The 26,720-nt window shown below is 40.6% G+C and overlaps 1 protein-coding gene across 5 annotated transcripts in view; it reads right to left on the reverse strand.

Moving 5' to 3' along the window:
• The window catches only part of GARRE1 (granule associated Rac and RHOG effector 1), a 62,567-nt gene that overhangs the window by 3,300 nt on the left and 32,547 nt on the right, over window positions 1-26,720 (reverse strand). For all 5 annotated transcript variants that reach the window (XM_063334594.1, XM_063334593.1, XM_063334596.1 and 2 more), the window contains 11 exons: window positions 18,861-19,067; window positions 16,307-16,447; window positions 15,928-16,023; window positions 15,632-15,793; window positions 14,510-14,668; window positions 9,990-10,087; window positions 8,414-8,539; window positions 6,931-7,922; window positions 3,424-3,589; window positions 2,451-2,585; window positions 181-259 (listed from right to left, as the gene is read on the reverse strand). In XM_063334594.1, the coding sequence (XP_063190664.1) occupies window positions 181-259; window positions 2,451-2,585; window positions 3,424-3,589; window positions 6,931-7,922; window positions 8,414-8,539; window positions 9,990-10,087; window positions 14,510-14,668; window positions 15,632-15,793; window positions 15,928-16,023; window positions 16,307-16,447; window positions 18,861-19,067 (2,361 nt within the window). The remainder of the gene's footprint in view (window positions 1-180; window positions 260-2,450; window positions 2,586-3,423; window positions 3,590-6,930; window positions 7,923-8,413; window positions 8,540-9,989; window positions 10,088-14,509; window positions 14,669-15,631; window positions 15,794-15,927; window positions 16,024-16,306; window positions 16,448-18,860; window positions 19,068-26,720) is intronic.

Genomic DNA, 26,720 nt, shown 5'->3' on the forward strand with positions numbered 1-26,720 from the left:
TTTAATAATTAAACTTGGTAACTTTGATAAGTACCTAGTACTACTTGAGTGCAGAAGGTTAGGGTTTTAGCTGAGGTAAGCAATCTGGAGATACAGATGCTATTCTAGTTGTTTTCCTAGTGTAAACCACCCCAAAATGCAAACAGGAAAAATGACTAAGCCAAGCCATTTTCAGCTTACCTGATTGCGGTCATCTGCTGCAGAAAGAAGAGGTGGTGATGGCAGCGTACTAGGTTCCTGTTCGCCACTACTGTGTTTTCTGACCAAAGAAAGAGTGACATTTACTACTTTTTTTTTTTTTTTAAAAAAAAAAAAAAAAAAAAAAAAAAAAAAAAAAAAAAAAAAAAAAGGAGTCCCCCACATTAATCCACCACTGCCATATACCGTTCTGTAGTTCGGTCTGTCATACTTGACAGCCCAGAATGTGTACTGCCGTTACATCTTGTTTCGTGTATTTTGCTCGGGAGTGGTAAAAGCAGCAATGCAGCAGAAGTTCATTACTGAACACTCAGAGGCGTGGCAGGGCAGGGGCTCTCTGAGCTTCAGCAATGCACGCAGTTCTGCAGAGGTGAAAGGAAGATAGGCAAGTCTTCTGCCCATTTTAAAGAAATCTGCCAGAAATTGCCTTTTTTCTTCTGTTGTCTGCTCTGTTGTGGTTTTTTTGATTTTTTTTGTTAAGTATCTTCTCTGAAGTAACTTTACAGACAAGACAAAAGAAACAGTTGAGCAAGTGAAACGTTTGCTGCCAAAAAATGGTATACTTTGGTTTAAATTTGTGACCTAATATCAAATAGAATCCTTCACCACATGTGCTTTAGATTAAAGCAGAATCTTTTATCCTTTGATCCTTCATTTAAAAAAAAAAATAAAAAATAATGCCCACACTCGAATCATCATGCCTCCGTAGGTAAGCAGTCCCTTTGCAGGCCAGCTTGACAACAGTCAACCTTTTTCCCTTCTCTTCCTGTGTAGCTGTAGCTGTGGCATTCTGTCAGACCCTCACTTGGAGAGTGTTTTTCTTCCTCAAAGTAACATAAGACACTAGTACTGTTACTTTAGCTGCAGTTTTTATTTATGAGGCACACACTTGGGAAACTTCCTTCTGCTCTTCTCTTCAGAACACCACATAAAGCACAGGCTGTTGTGCTTGTTGCTCCTTGATCAATCTCTAGATAGCTGGTGGCTTGGCCGGTTAATTCACCCATTGTATGCTTATTGTGTTTTCCTTCCCTGCTTCTTTTTTAAAAAACACAAATAATTACTGCTTTTTCTGTGGCTGCTTATTAGGTAGCTCTCTTCCATTAACTTCAGTTTAGCATTTATTGAAGCTCAATTCCTGTTCCCTCTATACGAAATCTTCGTAAGTGTAAAAATTCATAAAACAGCTCCTCTTTTGGTTAATTCCCTTCAACCTGCTTGCCTGAGTTTCATCTCCAACATCAGCGTACTTCCCTTCTGGCAACGCATACCAGCCACGTAGGTACGGTCTGCAGGGAACTGGCAGCACATCCACTGACCTTCTCCTGCTACCAAGCACCAGACAGAATCTTGTATCTAAATGTAAGACTTAAATTATTCTGTGATCTAAACAATAAGGGAATATTTGGCCACAGAACTAGCTTATTTTATTTTTAGAAAAGGCTTTGAAAAATAGTTTGAGAGAATGAGCCCAGATTGGAATTCAGTTGGAATTCATGCTTGTGCTTTTCATTATTCTCTTAGTTGCTTAATCTATGGAACCACTGAGGTTCCAAAGATACCAAGCGTTCAGCCCTTTAGAAAAGCAGAAAGTAATTGTGGTTTATACTACTACTTTTAAATGGATTGTTCACAGTTTAAAACCCTGGCTTTTAAAGTTACTAAGCTTATTTGTGAATGGAATTAACCCTCCTCTTCATATTCTCAGAAATAAAGGACTAAACAGGCATGTATTTACAACTACTAGAACAGCTGCGTGGGCAAGGCGAGACAGAAGTCTACACAACATTATCCATGGTATTTCTTGAGTGCCACAAAGCTGCAGCAGAAGCCAGGAAACGGGAATTTGCGCTGGGGACATGACAGAGCTGCAGCCGAGTACACACTGCAGAAACCAATTCAAAGATGGTCTCTGAGGCCTCAGTAGTTCAGAAACAAGTGTCATCCGAAATAGATTATCATGGAAGAACGAAAGCCTCGCATCTTTTCTAGACATACTGAATTCCAGCTAAAAACTCTCTATTTGCACAGATGCTAGTTTGTTTGAGATGACAGCTGCTAACACAACTCCATTTGGGAATCCCTAGTGTTAAAGTCAGATATGCTACACCCTGATCATACCATCCGTGTAGTATGCACACTGATGCTTGTATAGCTTCCTTTAGTTGGCAGGGGCTGCCTTCGTGTGGCTACTCAAAATACCAAAAGAAGAATCGTAGGAAGTGGTATGTGTTTCTGTTCATTTCGCTCACCTTCTCTGCTTTACTGCAGCAACAAGGTCTGGCCCTGAGAACATGGAGAACAGGCTGTCGCCATTAGCTGAGGAGGTCTCGTCACTTGAGCTGGCAGAGTCCCCCTGAGTACCAGACCAGCTGTTTGTCACGTCACTGCAAGACACAACACTGTGTTAGTCCTCGTGTGCGCCCAGGGAGCCACGCTGAGCCTGGCTCACAGGGGGCAGATACCTCAGAGCACAAAGAACAGCTATCCTTTGCAAAACAAATACTTTCACTTATTTACTTCTGAGTAACACACCACTGCTTTGTCTGCTACAGTCACTTCATATAAAATTTACCAAGCTAATTATATAAATTAAAAGTGTCTCTCCTGATCAGGAAGGAGAAACAGAGATCTTGGGCTTGCAATCACTAGGCAGTTGTCTTTTTCATTGCAAACTGAGCTAGAACGCATACTTGTCCTAGTGGTTTTAAACTTGAGAATCACAGCTATTACATCATGGACAAATGGACTGAGGATTTTGAAATATTTCTGTTGTAATAAGTAGTTATGATTTGGAAGAGATTAAGAACTAGTAACATACTTGCTGTAAGGCACTGTGACATGCCTTAGAGAAGCCAGATTAAGCGGCTAAAATCTGGAGAGCCGAATTCAGTCAGGCACTGCAACTTCCACAGCATCTCTCTTCATCAAAACTAGGTCTTACAGGTTTTGAAAATACTGAAAGAAAACTGTTCTGAATGAATCCGTGCTATACATTCCTTATTTCCTCTGTTTGAGTTAAAGAGCATACCACACCCGTATCAGTGCTTCAGTATCAGCAGAGCGGGAAGGGTTCACATTTCTCGCTCTTGACATAATAAAGTGCAGCTTTCACAGATGCAGCAGCAATTGGAAAAAACCACCCAGTGTTCCTACCTTCTGCCAAGTCCGAGTGTAAAATAGAGTCATACCCAATAAAGCCATGTAGCTTGTCGAATCTCTTACCCTTCTGTGAAGTACTCGGGGAAGGGCCAGGTTTTGTGAGGATCATCAGGCAGAGGCCAGTTGCCACGGGCGTTGCTTGGGCGCCGGACGTGCTGTGCTTGCCTTTTCTGTTGCATGGCCTGGTTCACCCCGGCAACATAGCGGGCAAATTCGGGATCCGAGCCAACTGAATAAAAGAAACCAGGAAGTCAGTTGCTGACGTTCAGCTATTTCTACTGCAATTATCCCCCTCATTTAATCGGTCAGGCTTCACCGTACCCCACAACAGAAAATAATTCCCTCACCGATAATAAATGCCAGACAACAGTTGATACCTCTTCACTGAGCAGGGAAGAACACTGAATGTGAAACGTTTTTAAAAAGTAGATACGCAGCATGGTGGATAATAGTTCTCACACGGAAGTATACTTGCCCCTTGCATTCCCTCAGGGGCGTAGTATTTGTCACTGTGATCATGGCTATACACCGAGAGCTCCACTGTCCCACCGGCAGACACTGAGGGAATCAGAGCCTGTACCTTTATCCAAGCTCAGAGAAAAAGACTGTGTCAATTATAGTTGATTCCCAATTGCAACAAGATTCCCAGCCCTGTTGTGATCCTGCCTGCTTCAAGAAATCACAATGTCAGATTGAGCATGTTAGAACACAGAGCCCAGAAATTACCTACTTCCTACAGAAACTACACAACAATTTCAAAAACATTCTGATCCTGACCTGCAAAATATTTCAGAATGAGATTGATATTTACATAAAAAAAAGTAATTATTAAAAATAAAAATTCTTCCATTCTTCAAGTGCTTTATGTGTCCAAGCACCTGTTAAGCGATCTGGTAAGTGATGAGCATGACCTCGAGCAGACACAGCAAAAGCCTCAATCCAAAAGTGTTTTAAAAGCTCAATTGACCAGAGCAAATAATTCAGGTATTAAAAAGAATACGATTAGGAGTCAGTGTAAACAAGTTTCCACAGCTGCTGTTTCTTTTTGCCCCACCCACCCCCCGCCTTTTTTTTTTTTTTTTTTTTTTTTTTTTTTTTTTAAGGAAGACTTTGCAATCTGACTGGATTTCTGGGAACCATCTAGGCTACCTGCACAGTAACCACAGCAGGCAGCACTGGCCTGAGGAGCATCCAACAAGCACACCCAGCTCGGAAAGCAGAAACCAGTCTCTAACTCCATGGCATCCCTATGTTCCCTTCAGCATTTAGGAGAAAAGTTTCCTCATTTTCATTTGGCACATTCAGAAAAGAGCAGCTCCACATTTCTTTGGATGCAAATTAAAACAAGAATGAAGAAAATCACTTTTGTTTCTACACATTCTTTATTATAGGAGCAAGGGAGAGAGCTATCTGACAGCTGTACAGAAACAAAACCTTCCCACTAATACTTGCTCTCCTTGAGAAAGAGCTTTGTGCCAGTTAAAGACGAGGCTGGAAGCCAGACACATCCTCACAGCTACGTTCAGATTCTAGAGAGATTCCAAAGGGCGTGCAGGTTTTGTTTCCTATAGGTAGCATTAAGTGTTAAATTACTGTTATATTCAAATAGCAACTCGTGCTGATTTTTACCTCAATAAAAACATATCAGGTAAACAGCTTTTCATCGGGTATATTTTTTACTTTATTCTTCAACATCTGTGAAAATAATTCAAGAGACCTGGAGGTATCAACATTCCTTCTACTAGTTCTTACTACAACATTCCTTCATCAAGTCCTTACAGATGATAAAAAAAAAAAAAGCAAAATACATTTTGGTAGCTAGTTAAGTCTTCGACATGAAGCGCCATCAATTTTATAAATTCTTAATTAGCAGATTTGCATCTGAAAAGAGACATCGTCTTCAGGCTCTAAAAATATTTATTTTTATTCAAAAAAGTAATGCCATTTGTTTCAAGTGACAAATGTACGAAGTCCTAAGAAAGTTTGGAAATGAAAAAGTCTTTTGTGTTGTGAGTTTTCTGTACTACACTGACTAGAGCTTAAACTGCAAGTTCCTGTAGCACAGCTCAACCTGGCAAGTTATGTGGAGAAAAGTTACCTTTCCAATAGGAAAATCTATTCAATTGGAAGGGTTTTTTTTGTTTGTTTCTGTTTTGTTTTTTTTTTAACACCCCAGATTTGTGGAAAATACTGTTTACTTATCACTTCAACTGCGGAAACAATATCAGATACCATTTATCAACTTGAATCGCTTTCAAAGTCCTTGATATTCATCGTACCAAAAGGAACAAAACTAGTAGCTTTATGTAGATCAAAAGGAAAATACTACAGAAATACAGGGGATTCAAAACGCTAACAATGCCAGTCCGTCGTATACATGCAGTTTTTCCCTACACATACATGTATTTGGTGCTTGGTGAAAATAATTGTATCCTTCCTTAAAGGTCGTGACAATCCTTAAGTATATGCCATAAATATGTTTGAATAAGATGATGCTAATTCAGACTTGCAATTATTAAGAAGCTTTTGGTAACATAACCACGATGCCTATTTTTGCTCTATAAACTCCACTAATTTACCAATTAAGTTGACAAAATAACTATCATAATTATGAGCCAAAAGGGCTGGTTTCTGAGACACCTACGCAGTCCTAACACAGGTGCATGCAAAGGGGCACAGGGAAAGGATTCCTGGTTTGAGAAAGGGTTTTCCTCCTGTAGCGCTGCCTCCCTCCGAGCAGTTTCCATAAATGCACGCTGCCAAGTTTCTGTAGCTACGTTCCAGCCCAACACAAATTATTGTTAGGAGAGAACAGATTTGTAAGTTGTTCTCAGGACTGCTATCAGAAGAATTCATTAATCTCTTCTTAGACGCTACGGTCAATTTCATAGTCTTTAGCTATTTGCTTTTGGCTACAAAATTTTATTTCACTTCATCTCTGTCAATAATCCCTCTGCATTTACAGTTTATTGGTGGTTCAAACACACCTGGCAAACCACGTGGCACTTGCTCTGTAGTCTCTAACCCTTTGGCACCCAAGCCTTTCCCTGCAGGAACGGCTGTAGGAGAGGAACCAGAATGACTCCCGTGGAACTGCAGAGTGATGGGGGGGAAATGCAGGGATACGGGAAAGATGTGATCCGGCTGTATCTCCCAACTGCCAGACTGGGCAAGAGCAGGAAGGATCATTGTGGGGAGAGGTAAAATAGATAAGTTCAAGAGTTTGGTTTTAAACAATTTTAGAAATTAACAATAGGAGGAACATGATCTGTAAGTATCTGTTTCAGTACTTTGATGTGGTCCATACAGGAAAGGCCAGAACTACACCTAGGACGAGAAACAAGGAATTTGTTCACGTTCTTATTTATTAATGAAAGTTTCTTGTACTTTAGTTCACCTTCTTTTAAAAAAGAAAAAAGGCATGCATATAAATACCTGCTTGTCTTTGTAAGCACCCTCGCATCTGGCGGACAGCACTAGGAAGTGACAGTTATTGCTAGCAATATTTAACAGTATTCTTTGTAAAAGGACTCTTATAAAAAAACCATCATAAAGGAAAAAGACACACACCTGCAGGGTCAAAAGGCAGGATTTCTCCCAGCATCCCAAACACTCCATCAGTTTGGTCACGATTTGGCCACGTGTTGTTTCTAGGTCCTTGTGGTTTCTGTCCTAACATCTCTGACATCATGTTGTCCATATAGCTGCTCACGAGACCCAAGCTGTACAAATCAGAGCTTAAATCTGAAAAACCGGGATTGTTCCACTGGTTTATATGAGACAATCCAGCTCCAACAGCTTGGGCTGGCTGCTGTGAAGAATTAGTCAGCCATTTGGCAGGTACGCGTTGCTGTGGTCCAATAGGTTGAAGCAAGTGTTGGTAATACTGCATTTGCTGCTGCTGCTGCTTTTGGGACTGCTGCTGCTGCGACAAGCCCTGCTGAGAAGGATGCAGCGGCGCATGAGAGACAGACTGCGGTTGCTGTTGGACTGTTCCTGATTTCTGTTCTGTTGCTGTAGAGGATGCAACCGAGTTCCTTCTTTTCACCATCGGAGAAGTCTGCTGGGATTTGCCCATGTTAAAACCAGACAAGAAATCAATAACATCCTGCATTTCTTGGTCAGTTGGTAAGTTCATACCTTTGTCATCCTTGCCATCATCTGGCTTGAAGAAGTTGTCCCGTCTGTCAACTAGAAACCCATTCACTAGCTGGTTATTTGTGCTCTGGATTGACTGCAGTGGATCCGCGGTCCTAGGAAAGTTACCAATGTTCAAAATGCTTTGTAACCGTGCATCCATGTTAGTGGGCATTTTAGCTTTCTCCTCTGAGCTGGAACTTATGAAGACATTTTTGGAAGGTGTATTGGGGATTGAATAACTTCCAGTATTACTTGTACTGGTGCAGGAAGTTTTTTTTGTAAACCGTGAAGTCAGTTTTGAGAACGTCTTTTGTAGACCACCTGAAGATTTGCTTCCATTTCCGGATGGCATGTCAACTTGATTCCCAAAGTCTGAGATCTCACGCTGTAACTGGATCTGAATACAAGGCAAAGCTTGCTCCCTGCATCAACAAAAACACCTGTATCAAACCATCTCATACATAACTGAGTTTGTACATTGGAGGAAGCGTGCATTTGGGTAACAGCTAGTGGAAGAAACAAAACCAAAGATTGCCAAATTCATCTGCTACTTGTTACGGTAACAATGCAAATTATTACTAGTATTTGCAATAGCATTAACTACTTTCCATTCCTTAAGGAATTTTACTTGTACTTCAAGACCTAAATGGAGACTTATTTAATATAAATTGAGTATCTTTGCAAGAGAGAAACAAAGACTTCTGTACACTTGGATAAGCTGCTGGTTTGTTTTTAAGACAACTGCTGTATCTCTGCATGTATCCACGAGGTACCTACATAAATTACCCATTTCCTGGTCTCAGTTTGCCCCTTCTGATGAACCGGCACTATCCGATTCCTCAGTACAGATCTTTCAACAATGATGGCTTTGTTTACACTAGGCGAGCAGAGCACGACTCAAGAGGAGACGTACCTTCCTTCCTTCCACCGGTGGGTGTCAAACACTGCAGTGTACAGCACGTCTACTAGTCCCAGAGTCTTCTCTGGATCCAGGCTCCTCTGCAGCAAAGACATTGTTGCTGGATCTTCTTTCAGACACCTGAAATCATTAAGTTTAACTTAAAAATCAAAATGTTTACTTTTTACATTAAACAATTTTACCACACTAGTCAGATATAAGGCCAGTTGATGCACTGCTTCTGCTCCTACAGAGGTGCAATTAGTAAGGGCAGGATCATTCATGTCTGAATGCCTGAGGGCTCCTAAAGCCTACGCCTGCAGCCCTTGGTTTCTTTCTCCTGTTGTATATTCAACTAATCTAACTGTAAAATTAAGAGTTACATGATTTATTTTGAAATCATGATTAACGATGAGCTCTTTTGCTGAGCAGGCATAATTGAGGCAGAGAGGTAAGAAATAACAACTACACAAAGCCCCTCTCTGGGAAATGGCAAAGGCACTCTGCAGACTGACACAAGCCCCAGTGCTTGGGGGGGCTCAGGAGCCCCCAGCCTGGCAGGCTCCCCCGGGAAAGTACCCAGTGTATCCAGCAGTCGGGGGAAGACTTTACAGAGCTGTGAAGATGCAGGATTAGTGAATTTTCCTCAATGTCACTGAACATGAGGTGCAATCAGAACAACTTAAATCTAAAGGTTAGGACATCAGTCAAGCACTGAAGGAGCCCCCGCAGCAGCAGGGTACGGAGGCGCTCTCGCCACGCGTCGGCAGGCGGAGCTCTTCCAGAGCACACGGAGCCAGCCTCAAACCACTCCGCCTTATTTCAGTTCTTTCATACTACAGCAATTTACATAAAGAGAACAGAGAAGTGCCAGTTTATACTCCCCAGAGGAATTAAAGATTATTTGGGTAAACAATGAGTTGCCTCGTACTTCTGGACGTGCCACTGGTACCATTAGTAACAGGCGCTCTCGCGAAGGACACAGATGAATGAACTGCCTTGTACTGAAATTCGTAACACTGAGTACTCCCAAGTAAGAGAGAAAGGAAGCGTTTTAATTCCACATTGTTGTTTCAAAAGGGAAGAAATCCTCACCTAAACTGTAAATCACTCCTACCATTCTTTCCTAGGCAGCAACTAAACTCTTGCACCACAGAGCTCTGTGGTTTGTGACAGCGCATAAAGAACAGCGCGGTGAAGAAGGAGCTAAAGCTCTCACACTCATCTCAGCTAATTCCTGGCCTTCCTGAGGGAACAGCTGTGAGGACCTGCCAGGGTGGAGCATAACAGGAACACTATTGCATTATTTTTTAAAAAAACCACCTCTTTCGTCATCAAGCTTTTACTTTTCTTTAGAATTCTGTTTTAGTTTCAGTGCCTCTCTTCTATTGCCTCCAACAGAGGCAGCACTGGCACAAAGACAGCTGAAGTACAACTGTCAGTCCGTCACGAACATGGCATTCAAGCAGTTCCAGATGGAGGAACTTAAGGACGAAACGGAATTCTCTCTTCCATTTGTACTGCAAGATTTTCCCCTACGTAGTTCAGTCACAGCTATTAGCACAATCTGCAATACAGTATTTTTATTTACCAAGTTGATGGAACCTGCACCACAATTCTGGATCCTTCTAAACTTATCTGAGGAGCATAGGCTTCTTTATTTTCAATCTGTGCTGTGTCCACAACCACCTAGCAAAGAAAACGAAAATAAAAGGGAAATGATTTTAAGAATTAGTTCCAGTTATTTTACCACCCCTGTAGTTAAGATGCAATCATCTCACCTCCCTGCCAAGCTACAGGTGTAAAAAATAACCCAATAGTTTTAATATCTAAAAAAGAAAGACTATAAAATGGTTAGTATGATACAATAACCTCTATGTCAAGAACTTAATTCTTGTCAATTGCACACTGTAGTTATGCATCATGACGTAGTTCCCAACAGCTCTACCTACCAGTGCTAGTTATCAATGGCTTCGTGTAACAGCCCTGACATTCGAGAGGTTTGGCACTATTACTACTTTAATAGCTCCCAAACACCTATTTATCAAAATATTTTAAATAATTTAACTGCAGTGCATGATATGGTATAGACATAGTCTGAAACTCTTCACATAGCTGACAGTTCTTAACACCCCCTCCTCCTTATAAGATGCCACACCAGCATTTCACAGTTCTACCTAATGGAACCGTACTGTTAATTAATTCCCTTTTACATAAAAGAGAAGAAAAGCAAGTGTCCAATTTGTTGAATTCTCAGCCTTCTGTAAGACATCATGAAGATATACAGAAGATGAAAGTCTTGAAAATTAACCTTCTGTCATAAACCTTTCTTTTTATGGAATTGAGAAGAATGGATTCACTTCAGCTTCATTTAAACTTTAATACCAGTGATAGTAAGTTCCATATTTGGTTCGTGCTTTCTGTTGTTGTCCAGTCTGCAGGGGTTGGCCTTTTTCATCATTTCCATAATTTCCTATTTTGGTCATGCTGAACCAGCAGCTTTTTGGCAGCAGTCAGCCGTCCTTGCTCCAGTGACTAGCAGATTAGCTGTACCATTTATCCTGGACATGGCAAAAGTCCTCTGGGAGAAGTAAGCCTCAAGGGATACTACTGGCTCTTGTAATCATCCTACACTGGTTCCACTTCTAACTGGTCGTCTACTACTGGTTATGAAGAAATGCAAAATATGAATAATGCTGGGAGTCTCCTCTCTCTTGCTCTAACGAAACCATCCAATGACACTTGAACACAATTATTTCCCACCTTTTAGATATTTTAGCGCAAGGCCTTAGTTTTCCCCCCTGCTGACTCTAAGCATTTTCCTGAGTTTATTCAAACTTGTAAAACATGTCTAAGCAGAGTGACAAAACGCCATGCTATTATCCACTCACGGAAATACCTCTCACTTAATAACAGGGCAACTCCATTATTTTTTTCCTTGTATTTCTACCATTTTAATTTTAAGTAATTTGGAAACCTGTGAATCAGCTTATTGCAATTACAATTAGGATAAGCAGAGATGAACTTAGGAGTGATTTTTCTCAACTCCCAAGAAAAATACTGTCTGCATCTCAGACCTGTGAGTCAGAACTAAAATTCTGCTGTGTGCAGACCTGGATCAGCTTCTGGCGGTGGCACAGGGTAGCGCTTGCGGGCTGGGCTTTCCTGGGGGTGACTGCCCCCCTCTGATCTTTGTTTCTTCCCTTTCAAAAAAGTGTTACATTTCTCAACATTTGGTCAGAGTTACAACATCTGGGATTTAACCATTACTAGGAGATTTAGTGCTTCTGCAACGCATGTTGGTTTTTGCTAGAGAAGGATGGCGGGAGACTCAGTTCAACCTGTTCATGGCTTTGCATGAGGCCCATTCACAGCTTTATTTCCACTCATCTTCTGAATTCAACTATTTTAATACACGTTGCTTTTACTCAAACATGGAGACTTCTTCAGCTAACCCAAATCTGAAAATACAATTCTTAATTTATATGCTAAGGTAAAAACTGAAAAACTGCACTTATAAAATTATTTCTTATGTTACAAAACTGAAGCCTAAAATAACAACGCCAACTAATTCACATCTCATTGTGCTTTCCACTCTTAATTAAGAGTTTCTTCTTAAAAAGCACATGGCAAGACAGGCTAAAGATAGTGAGACTGTCAAGTAATGTTCTTTTTTAAGTTTGGCATTTAAATGACAAATTTACACACAATTCTGCACTAATGCAGACAGCTTAGTTTCTAAAAGCAGTAAACCAAAGCCTACGTAATATTGTCCCATGATTCATTTATTACACGAAATAAACTTAAAATAAACACATTCTCCCTCCCTGCCTGGTGGGTGCTTAGAGGATAGCTTCCTGTGCATCAGACATCTATTGTTCTTGTTCTACAGGTGTTTCCTCTCTCATCCCCACCCAAAGAACGCTTTGGACAAGCAAATTGCAATTTCTCATCATTGCATGAGGCGACATACAAGCATAATTGAATCTCGTAAAAAATTATGGCACATAGTTTATAAAGAAAAATCTCAACCCTCACACCCTTCCAAACTGTAACAAATGAAAAGGAGACAGAACGAAGAAGAGAGAAGGCTTGCAGGGATTGTCACGCGTGTAGCTCATTACTGTGCCTTTGAAGTTAGAAACCTGCTACTTTCAGAACCTGAGGTCCATGCAAAGATCTTTGGAGACACTCATGATTCAACACAAATAACATTCCTTCTATCAGCACTATCGTTTGGGAAAATGTGTAATAAGTTTTATGCTGACAACTCTCCAAATGTTGTGATAAACCTGAAGAATTACCAGCACTTTAATTACCAGCAGGTCTAACTAGTTACGTCTAGACTGGGGGACACCGGATTTCCAGACTCCTGAGTCCAAATGTGCCTCGGGCCATTCCCCAAATCTCACCAGGGCAGGACTTGGGTGTGCACAACTCTGCCCCCCCTGGAAAGGAAAGGGTGGGAGGCACAGCATCCTCCCAGGCCTTCCTCGCCCAGACACTGGGGAGCCAGGAACTCCTCTGAGTTAGGAAGCTGAGAAATGTTCTTTCTTGGCCCCACCTCCTGTACCTTGCTGCTGACTCCCAGCATCCAGCCACGAACTATGGCAGGCGAAGACACAATCCCACTTAACCATCTCCTTTTTTCTAGTTCTTCTTGTATTTATTAATATTTAATACATGTTTTCCTTGAAAACACCGAAGTAGAAATTGGATCAATCCTACTATTCCACAGTTGCTTTCTCTCCTTGCAGAGACGCCACCTTCTTACACCTCCCTGGAAAGCTTCCTTACACAAAGTGGTTAATGCACCATCTCCTATCCTTAAATCCCGGTATCGCAGGGAAGTGAGGACTGATTGCAGGCGCACTGCTGTCACGATACTGATGGCCTGTCCCTTTGATTTTAGGCCTTCTTTACGTGAAAAGTCAGTTGAATTCCAGTATGATTTGAACCTATTTCTCTACCAGATATTTAATATTAAGGGAGTATCTAATATCTAGCAAAGGAACAATAAAGTAGAAATATCTGACAAATTTATGATTTACAATTTATCATTCACCATCATTGGAGAGCCTAGTAATGGTACCAAAACCCCTATATGGTTTAATGACCTAGGACAGAAAGTCGAAGTCACTAAATCAGCTATGTGATTTGTTTGAAAAATGTGATATTTACAAAGTAAGTAGCAATATGTATCCTTTCATCACAAATTACAGTTAGTTAAGTCCTGATGGCCTGCCTTCACCTTCAACAATGAATCAGGATATGAATTAACAACAAGCATTTACCTCACTGTAGGTTACAGATGATTCAAAGAACACTTGACAGAAACGATCACAGGTTACGCTGTACCTTTATGTTTGCGTTTCCTTCCTACCCTGTTGCATTCTTGCCCCCATTTTATTTGTCCAGTCAAAGGAAAACCCACAGTACTCCAAAAAACATATGTCATGAATGAACGCTTTATTAAATTAAGAGATTGCAGTAATTAGTTATGGGAGCACAAATGCACTTTCTTATCAGATTATGTTCCAAGCTTCTATTTTTAACAGCTATTTACAGAGTGTAAAATCCACGGGGTTTGTTTCTAAAGAACACACGTGTCTACAGCAAGGCACTGAGTTGCTCCGTCTCTGCTGGAGACGGCAGGCAGCGTTACCTGGTGCAGAGGACATCCTGGGTTATGTCGGGCAGGAAACCCAGCTTCCATTCAAGGAGAGGAAATGAAAAAAGGGCAGTTTTTAAAGCTAATCTGAGAGAAGGGGGGAAGGGGTATTTCTTTTTGACATGGCCATCTATAGATTTGAAAATTCTTTCTATTTCACTGTGAATTAGGAGTTTCATTTCTTGTGTACTCTCTAATAATGGAGACTACAAACTACACAGTACATTCTTCTGTCCCTATCAACTACAGATGCCCTCTACCAACTTGCATTCTACGAGGACACGTTTTGCTCCTAAATCAATTTAGCTGCAGCGTTAAAAATGGAGCAACACAAAGACACTGGAAATTAATTTCCGAACTCTTTAAAACATCTAGTTTTTCTCCCACATGTTTAAGAAGCCTTTTTTTTTTTTTTGCTAAGCCTCTTGGTAGTTACTTACCAGTCCAGCTTGGCCAAACAAGAGTTGTACAGCAGTTTTGCAGGCTCCTCGCCATGTGGAAGGGCAAACCTGATTTAGGACTTCAGTAACAGGAGAGTCGTCCCGTGGCGTAAGTCCATTATGGCATCCAGCTTCCTTAATCAACTGCAGCATTGTGTGCTGAAAAAAGTCATTAAAAACTTTGTCTTATTACAGACGGGATTCATAAATGTTAACACCAATGCTTCTGTAGGTATTTATCATTATTCTACACGTTTTCCAAAAACTATAATGTCTGTTACCTCTGAACAGCCTTGTATAACTAGAAGAGCTCAACTGCAGAACAGAAATATGGAAGACCTCTGCTATCTGGAACACAATACTCCTCCAAAATCATAAACAGTATTTTTGCTTATATTCTTGCAAAAGGGTTTAATCAAAACTACAAAAAGCACTGCAAAGACAACAGAAAAGCAGCATTTTGAGCTGTGGATTGTTTCAACTCTTTCAGGAGCAAGGAACTGGGCTTATGTAAAAAAAACCAAACATGAAAATGCTGATTAATACTGCCCAAATTACTTCTGAATTGACATCTTTTCCATTCCTTTATACTGAAAATACAATTCACTTCTCTACAATTTAAAATTATTTTTAAAAAATTGATTAAAGTTTCTAAGAAGACACTGAAAAGAGGTTTGTTACAAAATATTTTTTCAAGTCCCTCCCTTAGCACTAGAAGGGTCTGGGCCAGGCTTATTTTGGCACCTAAGGAGATGAAAGCTCTGAAGTGCATCACCTGGTTGGGTGCACTTTCCTCTCCACTTTTTGATACTTAACCCACCTATTTCCAAAAAGTTCATGGAAGCTTCATTACCTCCTAGGCTTCTATGCTTCTCTCGGACTGGACTGAATTTGAATTCGCCCAGGTGGTTAAAACGTTATCAGAAGCAGGCATGGACCTACAATATTATCAACATCTTGTTTCCACAGGAAGTCAGGCTAAAAATACACACTTTTAAATACAGGTTTAGCACTGAACTTCTACTGAAGTGTTCTCTGAATTTTAAGGAGTTCTACTCTTTCTTCTCCTCACACAAACCACGCCCCCCACCCCCATCCTGTGGTTAGATTCAGGGTTATTACCGTTTTCAGCTTCAGGTTTTCTGCTGCAGACTCATTGAAGGATATTCCTTTCAGAAAATGAGATCCGATCTGAACAGGTACAGTGGGCAGCTCACACTGAATTGGCTGAGGCGGAGTCTGTCTCCTTCCTGTTTGCTGGGCTTCAGCTTCACTGCAACAGCCCTGAAATATAAAACAAAAGATCAATTAGAAGAAATGAAGACATTAGAAAACCTAATGTGAGTCAATTTTATGTTTTTAAATAATTATTTTCAAGGCGAGGAGGGATGAAAGAGAACAGGTTTAGCAGATCCCACCTGAAGACTTGCTTCAATAGCTTTTGGGTTCAAGTGGAAGCCAGCCTTCATTGCATATTCACAATGGCCTAAACTCTCCAAAGCCACTTTGTATGCCTGACGTGGAACAAAAAGTTGAGATATTAGAGGCGTATCAGTAAGTAAACAAGCACGCAGCCATTGTGGCTGGATACATATGCAAGAATTATTTCATAGATTTACCCTACTCAGTTCTACAGCATACACACATTGATCATAAGATTCCAATGCCGTAATTCTCAACCCCCTCACAGCTGCCCGTGGTACCTGTTTCTACAGTAATACATTCCTTCTCCACTTCATTCTTTGGCCCATGGACTGTATTACCTGCGCACTAGAGCAGCAGACTTTAAAAACTCACCTGCAAAGCACTGTCAATTTTCATGTTTAGCTCTTTGAGCTGATGTTCAGGGATTGCCACACTCTGTGAGCAGAAAAGCTGCTGAACTTCAATTCCTGCCAAACACCCATCACAGCCTCTTTCTCGCAGTCGAGATGTGGCCTGTAATGTAAAATCAAAATCCAGGGTAAAGAGGTTCAACACTAAACCAGGTCGAGCTTATTTAAATTTTAAACAGACCAAAAAAACCCCTGAGTTTAAAACATTATAAAGGAGATAAGAAGCAGCACCTGGTGGAAAGGATCTGGTAGGAATGATTTATTACAGCTTATTAAACCTCTACTGCTACTTTGAAAGTCCAAGGCTCACGTAATTTGTCTGGCACATAAGTGTTGGCCAGCAGCTTCCCTCAGCATTGTTTGCTGTTACTATTTCAGCTCCCTCCCGGCACTGAGGATCCTGTTACACTGGCCACATGATGACTGTGGGCACCAGAGGAGGGAGTCGGGACTTCAACATAAAGGGTACTGCTTGCCACACAAACAGATCGGTTCACTCGTGTACAAACACTCCTGTGTACAGAAGAGGATATATTTTATGAAATTAAGGGCGATTACTATGGTGCAATTTGAGAAGAGCCACACAAGACTACAAGATCAACTTTGCACAAGAAGAGAACAGCTTTATGTAATACGATTTTGAAAAATAAGAAATATGAAAAGCCAAATATCTAGTTTTAACTGTAAAATATTACACTACTGAGCAGGGTAAAAGAAATAGAAGCATACTCTTCTGCAGAAGCCTACTGCATTTAATGCCTCAGCTACGGCTTGGTTTTCAGCCTAGGAAGGATCTGGCTCTAAAGCAGGATGTCCAAACTGGGGATTTTCGGTACGACAGCCAACGGACAGACACACATTGTGCACCTCATCAACACATACAGAATTACAGCATTTTCCAACTGAAAATCTTAAAAAGGTAAAATAGTTCTGAGCTATTGACAAACCATCATCTTAAACTTCATTTTGAACCAGCAGTGTATTCTGCTGCCCAAGAGGCTGATTTTACACAGAAATAATGGATTGCCTTCCACTCCATAATGTAAAGATTTGGTAAGATTTCAGTATCTCAGATCTCCCTGCCACTAAAAAGGAATTGCGTATTAGTCTGTCTACAATTAGGAGAGAGATTTTATTTATTTACAGAACACAGGTTTTTCTTATGCTATCCTAAAACCCCACACAAATACTTATTTTAGTCAATCATAAAAGTCAGAGAAGTGCCTTCTATTGTTATTCTGGAATTGGGGAAAATCTGCATTTTTCTCTTCTCCTCTCCATGTGTATTTAATAAAGGATTTGATTACTGTAATACTTGTACTAAACTCTATTTCAAAATACCGGTTTTATTAACAGAAATAGCTGAAGTGGCCTGTTAAGGAGGTAAAAAACCTCCTTAGCGTTCTGCAAACCTAAGTTTAATTTTAACCACATTTTAAACAAACTTGATAGCAATTGCAGGGCATTTATAGAAATTGTAACGCAGTTTTAAGGAACTAAGTATATTAAACATAAAATTAACTATTTTTATGCAGAAGGAGTAAAGCTGTACCAGAATTAGACCTGTTACAATTATCCATAATACACCTAAAAGACTCTCAAATCCAGTGAAATCAATTTATACCGCAGTAAAAATTACAGGCAATTCCTCTGCATTCTGAGTTCTGAAGGAAACTTGTTTGCTTTCATATACCTTGCAGATGTTAGTTGATAAATGGAAACCTTGACAAGATTTGCAGTCAAGATGATTAACATGCCTGTGGGGGCTGCCAAATTCGACTTCAAAAGCACACGCTCCGAGTTACTTGAATTTAAGTAAAGGGGGCACTTGGAGCCTGAATCCATTTTGATCTATCAGCTGCAGACCTCAATAGTGCAAGGGAAAGCAGAAAGCTCATACAACTATTCATCTCTGGAAAGGACTTTTTTCAGCAGGAAAAGTAAGGATTCCACAGATGGCAAGTGTCTGTGAAAATAAAGTCCTGACAGTGGTACATTTAAGTAATTTGATTAACATTCCAACAACTGATGCACCAAGCTTAACAGCATGAAGACAAAAGTGTTAAAAGTTACATAAAGATCTTTATGTATGAAACAGAATTCATGCTCAAAATTTAAGAGAAATAGACATTATCTGAATTATTTTTCATCAAGATTTTGCTCTGTTTTTGCAAGGACTTGTACTGGTTCTTTCAGATTCCCTCTGTCTGCCAAACCACATTTGAACGTTTTTAATTCATTACTAATAACAAAAAGCTGTTTCCACTGTTTGTGCACTCCTTAGGTTCAATCGTATCACAAAGAAAACCTGACACAGAGCAGAGGTAGTAGAATCAACTGTATAGGTAAAACAAGTTTTAGCATCGGAAATTAACTGCACCATGGTCCCCGCCTTCAAATGTAGTATGTCTTTAAAATCAGATTTTCTTCCTTTATTAGGGCATCCTGAATTTAGGTTTCACTAATGTAAATGGCATTTCACTAAATACAGTGTCACTGCAGTAAGACCTCCGTACCTCAGCTGCTCCTCTCCATGATCTTATTGCATCTTCCAGCTCATTTGTGGGGCTTAAATTTGAGGCTCCAGCCCCACTAATGTTCTTTTTCTCCTGCGCTACAGCTTCCGCAAAGCAGGAGTGTGCCACTGGCTGGACCTTCTGCAAAGCTTGTGAGAGGAACTGAAAGTGGACCTGCATCACTGTCAAGAAACATCGCCCGAGTACCTGCAGGACAAGAAACAAACCATTTTTCAACCAAATTGAAGATTTCACGTAAGTTTCCCTTCTTTTTTGTTCAGTGTTTGAGGTAAGGAATTAAGTTAAATTCAGATCTTTTTTTATTAAAATAACACTTTGGATCATGATATTTAACCATTTACTTAAAATAAGGTAAACAGTGAGTGAGCGTTGGTCTCTATGAATTAAGGGGAGATCAGACTGATGCCATGTCATTTTTACTTCTGCACTTAAGTTAGAGTTATTTGAAGAATGAAGAGCTTTTTAAGGTACTTGGCAAAATCGAGCACATGAACCAATACAAAAATGGGAGCAGCATATTACGACAAGGACAAAATCAACAGCAAAACCCACTTGCACATAGAGCTAGCTGATTTTATGCTAAAGAAAAAAAACCAAACCAAAAAAAAAATCTAAATTTTTTAAAAACATGATCATAAAAAAATCAGTAAAGTTTAATCCAGCAGTTTATCTTCCAAGCAGAGCAATAACCAGTAACAAGCATGAAAACCACTTTGGCACATAATCCCGTGGCAGCAGAGTGCCATTTTTAGAATACAACGGTGACTGCAGGACGCCTGCACAAAGTTGCAGCCCTGTCACTTGCATTGTCTGACAGGAACTGCTAACGCTGGCACAAATCTTCTCTTTGGAGTATTTCACTGAAATGGGCCATGTAATCCTCGCTCGAGGGTGTGAGGAGAGGCGGGGCGGCGAAGGGCTGACCGTGCCGCTCGCGGGGCTGAGGGCAGGGCACAGCACCCTCCTCCACCAGCCCCAGCTGGGCTCCACACCCCGGACCTGTTCCCTCCACCTTTCCATCCCCCATTCATCTCCCTCTCTGACCAATGCTAACGAGAATTATGGCCAAGGACAGACATGTGCCCCAGTTACTCCAGGCCAAACAGAGCAGGTGGCACAAAGGCAGTGTTTAGGTGTGGGAGAGCCGATGGGAGCACAGCCACCCAGGAGGCCAGCAGGAGAGCAGCTCCATCGGCCCCCAGGGCCATGCTCTCCTCAGCACACCAAAGCCTAACTAGAACACGGCAGAGAAGCAAGTATTTTCCAAATTACTGCAGAAAGTATTTAAAAGCTATTCAAAGTGTTTTGTTTCTTCTATGGAGTTCGTCACACAAAGTGGTTTAAAAATGTATATTTGACTTTGATTTATTAAAAAAGATTCAACTTGAATTCCATTTTAGGAATAATTCATAAAATACACAGATAATGTACAAAGCCATCGTGCCTTGGAGCAAATAAATCATCTGGCTTATTTTCAGCTACATTCTTCTGGAATAAAAATATTCAGACACAATGATCTTACTGGCAAGACTCTGCAGTCCCACGAACAGTTATATGCATTAACTATCTCCTTCAGAAGAGCCAGTGGTGGCAATGCTTTTTTCCACTGCATCCGGACTCCTTTTGACATTCCATTCTGGTTCAATCACTTCCCTTCTTTGTACAGGCTTAAAATTAAACATTTTTGGTACTTTGACTGAGCTCTGAAAGTGGAGTTTGCCTTATTAAAAGAAGCAGCCAGCAAATGATAAAATGAAGAAAACTCCAGCTTTCCTGGCTATAAGATCAGAAAAATTTATAAGAAAACTGCAAGAAAAGACAACTGGCTATCTGAATATTTCTGTATGAAGAATGCAGTTCTCAGGGGAAGAAGAAACTAGGACTCATTAGGAATTCCAAGCCGATTAAGTTTCAAAGAATATTTAAGGTACAGAGGTTGAAGTTTCCCCTGCCTGGGAATAATGCTCAAAATAAACAAATGATTTAGTTTTTAAGTGGCAGCACACAACATTCCTAGTATAATTTACAATGTCAAACAGTGAAGATAAATAGTAACATCTGCTTTACTGACCTTCTATTTTGTTTGAAAAATAATCTATTTGTGTCTTCCTCAGAAATGGGTAAGGATGGTTTTAACTGCTTAAATAAAATCCAAGTGGTGGAGGGTTTTTACACTGTCAAACACTCATTGCAGATGCCAAACTCACTCTGCTTTAAAGTTCACTTCTTGAGGATTTTCTTCCAAAGAGCTGAATCTGTCTTTACTGTGGGAAAGAAGTACGGCCGCCACCAGTTTCACAAACACAGCCAGGGTTGGCCAGCAGCTACCAGAGAGCGTAAAGCAATATACTAAATCTCTCATTGCAAAATCTGCAGAATGATATTAGCGTATGGATGCGGTCTTTTCATAGTTAGACACCACCATCTCTTTTTAGAGTTTATCTTTCCCTACTTTCTGCATGCAGAAGTGTTTGACTCTCCTGCTTTAGGCCATAATAAGAACAACCCAAAACCTGGAGACTATGTAGTAATCCAAGATGAACTGGAATCATCACCGGTGTCAGCTAGTAAGTTTTTCTTGGTAGTGTTGGTGTTTTCTTACTCCATTTCTTAGAATCATTTATATTGCATATACAACAAGCTCTTCAGCTTGCAAATTTTTTGTCCCAAGAAATACAGATTTAGCACCTTGGTGTTCCTAACCCGTTACCAGGCAGGACAACTATTTCTCCTAGCAGCTGAATGACCTTACCGAAAGGAAACTGCCTGCCTGTTCCGGCAGCTGGAAGCAACAGGACTTTTTGGTGAGGTCTCACCTCAGACTTCCTTGTCTCTGAAGCAGGTGACAAGCTCAATCAAACCGGTTACGTACCAAGAGAAGCATCAGGTGGAGATGCAGTGTTAGGTCACTCTGTCCCATATTATCCTCCTCATGGGGCACACAATCAACTTTGGAATATTTTGCTGGCCAAAGTGCACACATAAAATTGCCACATTTCATTGCTAAACAGTGATGCCATGCAAATTCCCTGGCAAGCAAATCTTATACAACAGATTCTTTATAACAGAACACTACCACTAATAAAGTTAGCAAGTAACCAGTGCCCATCTTCCAAACTTGCCCAACTTCCAAACAAACACTGACCTGCAGTTCCAAGCACCATTTTTTGTAGTAGTATTTCTTTTTCTCTCTTTTTTTTTTGGGGGGGGGTGGGGGGAAGGTGGATGGGGAGTGGGGAGCTCTTTCCCTACACAAACAAAACCCTGAAAAACCCCCAAACACCACAACATGCTTATTCAGTGGTTTCCTACTACCCTCATTTCCCTTAACAGAGTTCTTACTGGCTTTGGTAACAGTAAGCACAACCCATCTACCCACTGAAGAGACGAGGTTAAAACAGCACTATAATGAAGTGAACGACGAGGTATGACTCAAACTGCTGTACCAGATGATGAGATAACCCCCTTTCCCACATATTCCTGAAAGCAGGCAGAATATTATTCATCTTCACTACGCAGCAATGCCCTGCAGTTCGGAAGAATGATCTCATGACCAAAGCACCTCCAAGGGAAGACAGGATCCTGCTCACTGAAGAGTTACCTACCAGATAAACTGGATTCCAGCAGAAGGTGCACCTTTACACCTGCAGGATGAGCAGACAAGGGCAACCTAACAGACTCATTCCTGCTGAGAGCCAACCTAAAAGCCAAGCAGTGATGATAAGCTGATATTGACAGCTACTAAAATGCTCACCATAATTTAGCAAAAAAGCATTTAAGCGTTAAGCATTTTCAAAATAAAAATCAGCAATTAAAATGTAATACAAAATATTTCCAAAGACAACGCTAGCAGATCTGAGAGCAGAGCATGAGATTATAGACCAAGATAAGAGCACGTCATTCCAGCAAGCCCCAGCATTTTCTACTGATTTGAAGCAGCTTTTTGCTACTAACAATTCCTCAACTCAGAAGAGTCTGAATTCAATCTCTGCAAATCACAGGAAAGATAATAATAATAAAAAAATATATTTAAATTGGGCTTTACAATGTTTGCTAAGAAAAGCCTACATTTTTTATTTACTCAGACGCTTTTGTCCCATAAGCTTCTTGTTCAAAAATCTTCAGTTATTTTATACACATAAAAGGCCAAAATTATCTCCATTTAATACAAAACAGAGTGCCCAAGCTTCCCTGTTGTTCAGGAACACAACGTGTACATCTCTGTCATTGCTACCACTTTCAAGGCAATACCCAAGCTCCATGTAACTAAACCAAGATTCCTTCTTTGCATTTTGCAGCACTGAGGCTGCTGCAAAGCTTCACAACACGAGGCAACAGACAAACTTTTTTGCAGTTTTAAATTCCCACCCGCTGATTTCCTTTAACGCTTTTATTAACAGAAATACAGTTTTACTGCATTCTTCCAGCTTACAAAACTTTAACAGATCTGGAAAACTCAACTTGTTCCCCCTGATTTCCAAGCTGTTCCTCACCCACACAGGCATAAAACACCTGAGAATTCAAAGTTTTTTGACAGAGGAAAAAGAAAGCCAGAAAATAAAAATCAGCATTTGCATTTCTGAAATTAAGAAACCTTGGGAAACTCCATCTGTCACCAACACTTTGATCAAGAGAAGTCACCTTCTTACACATCCTGGCAGACAGTTCTAAACTAGCAAGCTCTGTTCTGCTAAAAAAAATATAAATAAATTAAAAACCTCTCCCAGTGCTGCTACAGTGCAGGCTGCACAACCGTTTTTAGTCCAAATCCAAGTCAGTGTATGTTCATCAGAACTTGAAGTTTTCTTGCTATTGCCTTCCCTGAGCCCGCTAGACTAGATAAAAACGTATGGCACCTCAGAAATGCTATAGCTCTCTCCTAAATCTCTAAAGCCAAACCTCCTCTGCTTATATTTCTCATTCTTCCTCAAAACACACAGCCTTTGTTGAAGACGGCTTAGGAAAAGTATACTTTCCTCAGCTGGACTCATGCACAGAGAAAGCCTCATTCTCATGTCCTTCCCAGGAATTTTGGGTTCTGTCCTCCCACCCCTCCATGGATTACACCTCACCCCCCTGCTGCTTCCGCAATACCAGGCTCCATCCCTCACAGAAGATGTTCTGGAGCTCCTCTTCATGGAATATTGCTGAGCTGCCACTCACACATTTGACCATCTCTCCATTCTCTCTGAGCTGTAAGTTCTTTCAGTCACCTACTAGAGAAACTGCAAAAGCAACTTTAGCTATTCCTGTATTTCCCAAGGAAAAAATTACACTGCCTGTCACACTGTTCTCCCCTTGTTTCCCCTGGCCAGCGAACTCTGATGAAGTCAGGCAAGCCTTTTATATTTTTTTGCTTCCATTGCGAGTTTTTCAATCCTGCTGGTAGTTTTATGAAATGTTAACTTTTCTATGTATTGGGGGGTGGGGTGCTGGAAATCACACATTTTTTTAATTTAAAATTTCAGCATATATAGCTCAGACTCCAAGTCGTAGAGAAGCAGAGCAGGAGAGGCTCTCAAAAGGTCACCCCACTGTCCCAGGCAAGGAGCAATTTCACCTGGGTCAGTTTTGCTAGACGCAGGTTTAACCTGTTCCGTAAGTTCTTTGTGATGGAGGCTCCCTGCCCTTTGTAGCAATCCACCTCACTGCTTCACTAACACTACAAAGTGACAAAGTGCTTCCACAACATCTAACATGAATCTTTCCTTCTGAAATTTAAGTTCATTACTTGTTGCTCCACCTTATGTGGACGCGAAGAACAGGACGCTGCCACATCTTCTGGCAGCTTCTTACATACCTGAACAACTCTGATTTTCCTTCTTAGTCTTCTCTTCTGCAGAGTCAGTCTTTGCAATTTGTCCTGAAGTCCTATTTCCTGGGTGTCCAATTACTCTCGCTACTCTCGTCTGGGGTCTCTCCAGTTGCTCACTATTTCTCTAAGCGCAACAGCAGTGGTGCATGGGGGCACTGTTGCATTTAAGGCCATAATAACCAAAGTGAAGAGAGTTGAATGCTTATTTCATGGTTCTTGCAGGTTACAGTTGCATTAAATACATGACAACTGCCTCTTGGCACAATAGCAACACCATTGATTTATTATTTGCAGCCGCACAACACTGACTCCTACTCAGCATATGACTATCATGAGCCCCAGAATTGATCTTCACAACTGCTGCCCAGCGGGCTCCACTTGTGAGACTGAAAATTTCTATTTAAATATTATAACATTCAGTTTTCCCCTCTGAATTCCATCCCAACTGGAAAACTCATTCCTTCAATTCAAGATTATTTTTAATTCAGCAAGTCTTCCAGCATATTTATATAACGTACTGTCAAGTCACCCACAAACTTAAATATATTCTCTATCCTGACCTTGGCCAAGGTCCATTTTGACAATGAGCAACTGATAACTGCTTCCAGGGCACAACCACCCAAATTGCTTGTCCATACACTTAAATAATCTCAACCATGCTCCCTGCCTGACTTATAAAACAAGCGCGTCAGTCAGAGTCAAATCCTTAAATTTTACTGGTTCTTAAGCAAAACCAGAATGCAATGTTCATCTCATTACACAAAGGTACCCATAAATCTTGCATGTTGACTTTTTTAAAAGCTATGCGCAAGATGCTGTTTTAAATAAGAAAAGGTGTAAGAAAAGTAGGGTGACAAGTGGTCGATCTCCACAAGACACACCTGAAAAGAAAACCAAGCAATCCAGCTGTGCTGCTTAGATTCTCGTTCTGTCTGTCCCAACCATGCAGAGCTGCCTGGTGCAGAGAATGCTGCAGGTGGAGACGGAGCTGAGGAAGAAGGATCAGGTCTGTACAGGCAAAGCAGAGACCAGAGCACGTCTCTCTGCCTCTGCTTTAAGCCGGCAAGATGCGCAGCCAACATATGCCAACAATGCTCTGCTTTTGCTCAGGAACTCCACTGACTGAAGCTATGAATTAGCACCTAGAATTGCTTGACTAGGTTACAGAAGTAGTATACAGATAGTTGCCAACATTTTGCAAGACAGTTTCAAAATCTACAAAAAGCCCTAGAAAACTGGGAGTCTTTTGCAGGTTTTTGCCTTTTTTTTTTTTCCTTCTTCATTAAAAAAAAAGTCTTTCAGCACAGGTATTATCAAGATCCTAATTACATAAACTCACGTTGATTTTTTAAGTTTAGAAAAAAGAAGTTTGTTTTTTTTTTTTTCCTACAGCCTTAGGTAAACATAGTGATGTTATTATTTTCAAAAATACCAGTCTACAAAAGACATTTGTAACAAATATATAGCCAATCTTCCTTCATTTTATACTGAGTATACAACACTGAAAACTGTCAGTCATATTCCTCACTACAGTTATGTACTACAAATAACATTCTACTGAACTACTTCACCCATAAGTTGTGCAGTTACAGGAAGCAGATAATGCTTGACAAGTATGCATGTGTAACATTCATCCTTACGAAGTTACCCGAAACCTAAATCAAAAACAAGAGAACTCAAAATCAGGTTTTCCACTCAGGATGGAATTCTGTAGGAAAAACTTTGCAAAGACTGCTGTAAAGTAAGGAAATACATCAAAACACGAAGAATGACTTAAAACACCAGGGATGCATATGTGACTGTCACTAGCAGAGAAATCCCCAGTCGTACCGAGGCGCGAGGAGCGCTGGGGACGCTCCCAGCTTCAAACCTCTGGGTTCTGACTGCTGTACAGCAAGGTCATGACAAAGTTTTACAGCACAAATCTCTCACACTAGCACGGTATTTGCCTTTTAAGCACAGCAGCTCACAAAGACAAGTGTTTTGAAGAGCAATAAAATGTTATTTTACATAAATTTTGATCA

Source organism: Chroicocephalus ridibundus, chromosome 4, assembly GCF_963924245.1.
Source record: "Chroicocephalus ridibundus chromosome 4, bChrRid1.1, whole genome shotgun sequence".
In the NCBI taxonomy this organism is placed as follows: Eukaryota; Metazoa; Chordata; class Aves; order Charadriiformes; family Laridae; genus Chroicocephalus; species Chroicocephalus ridibundus.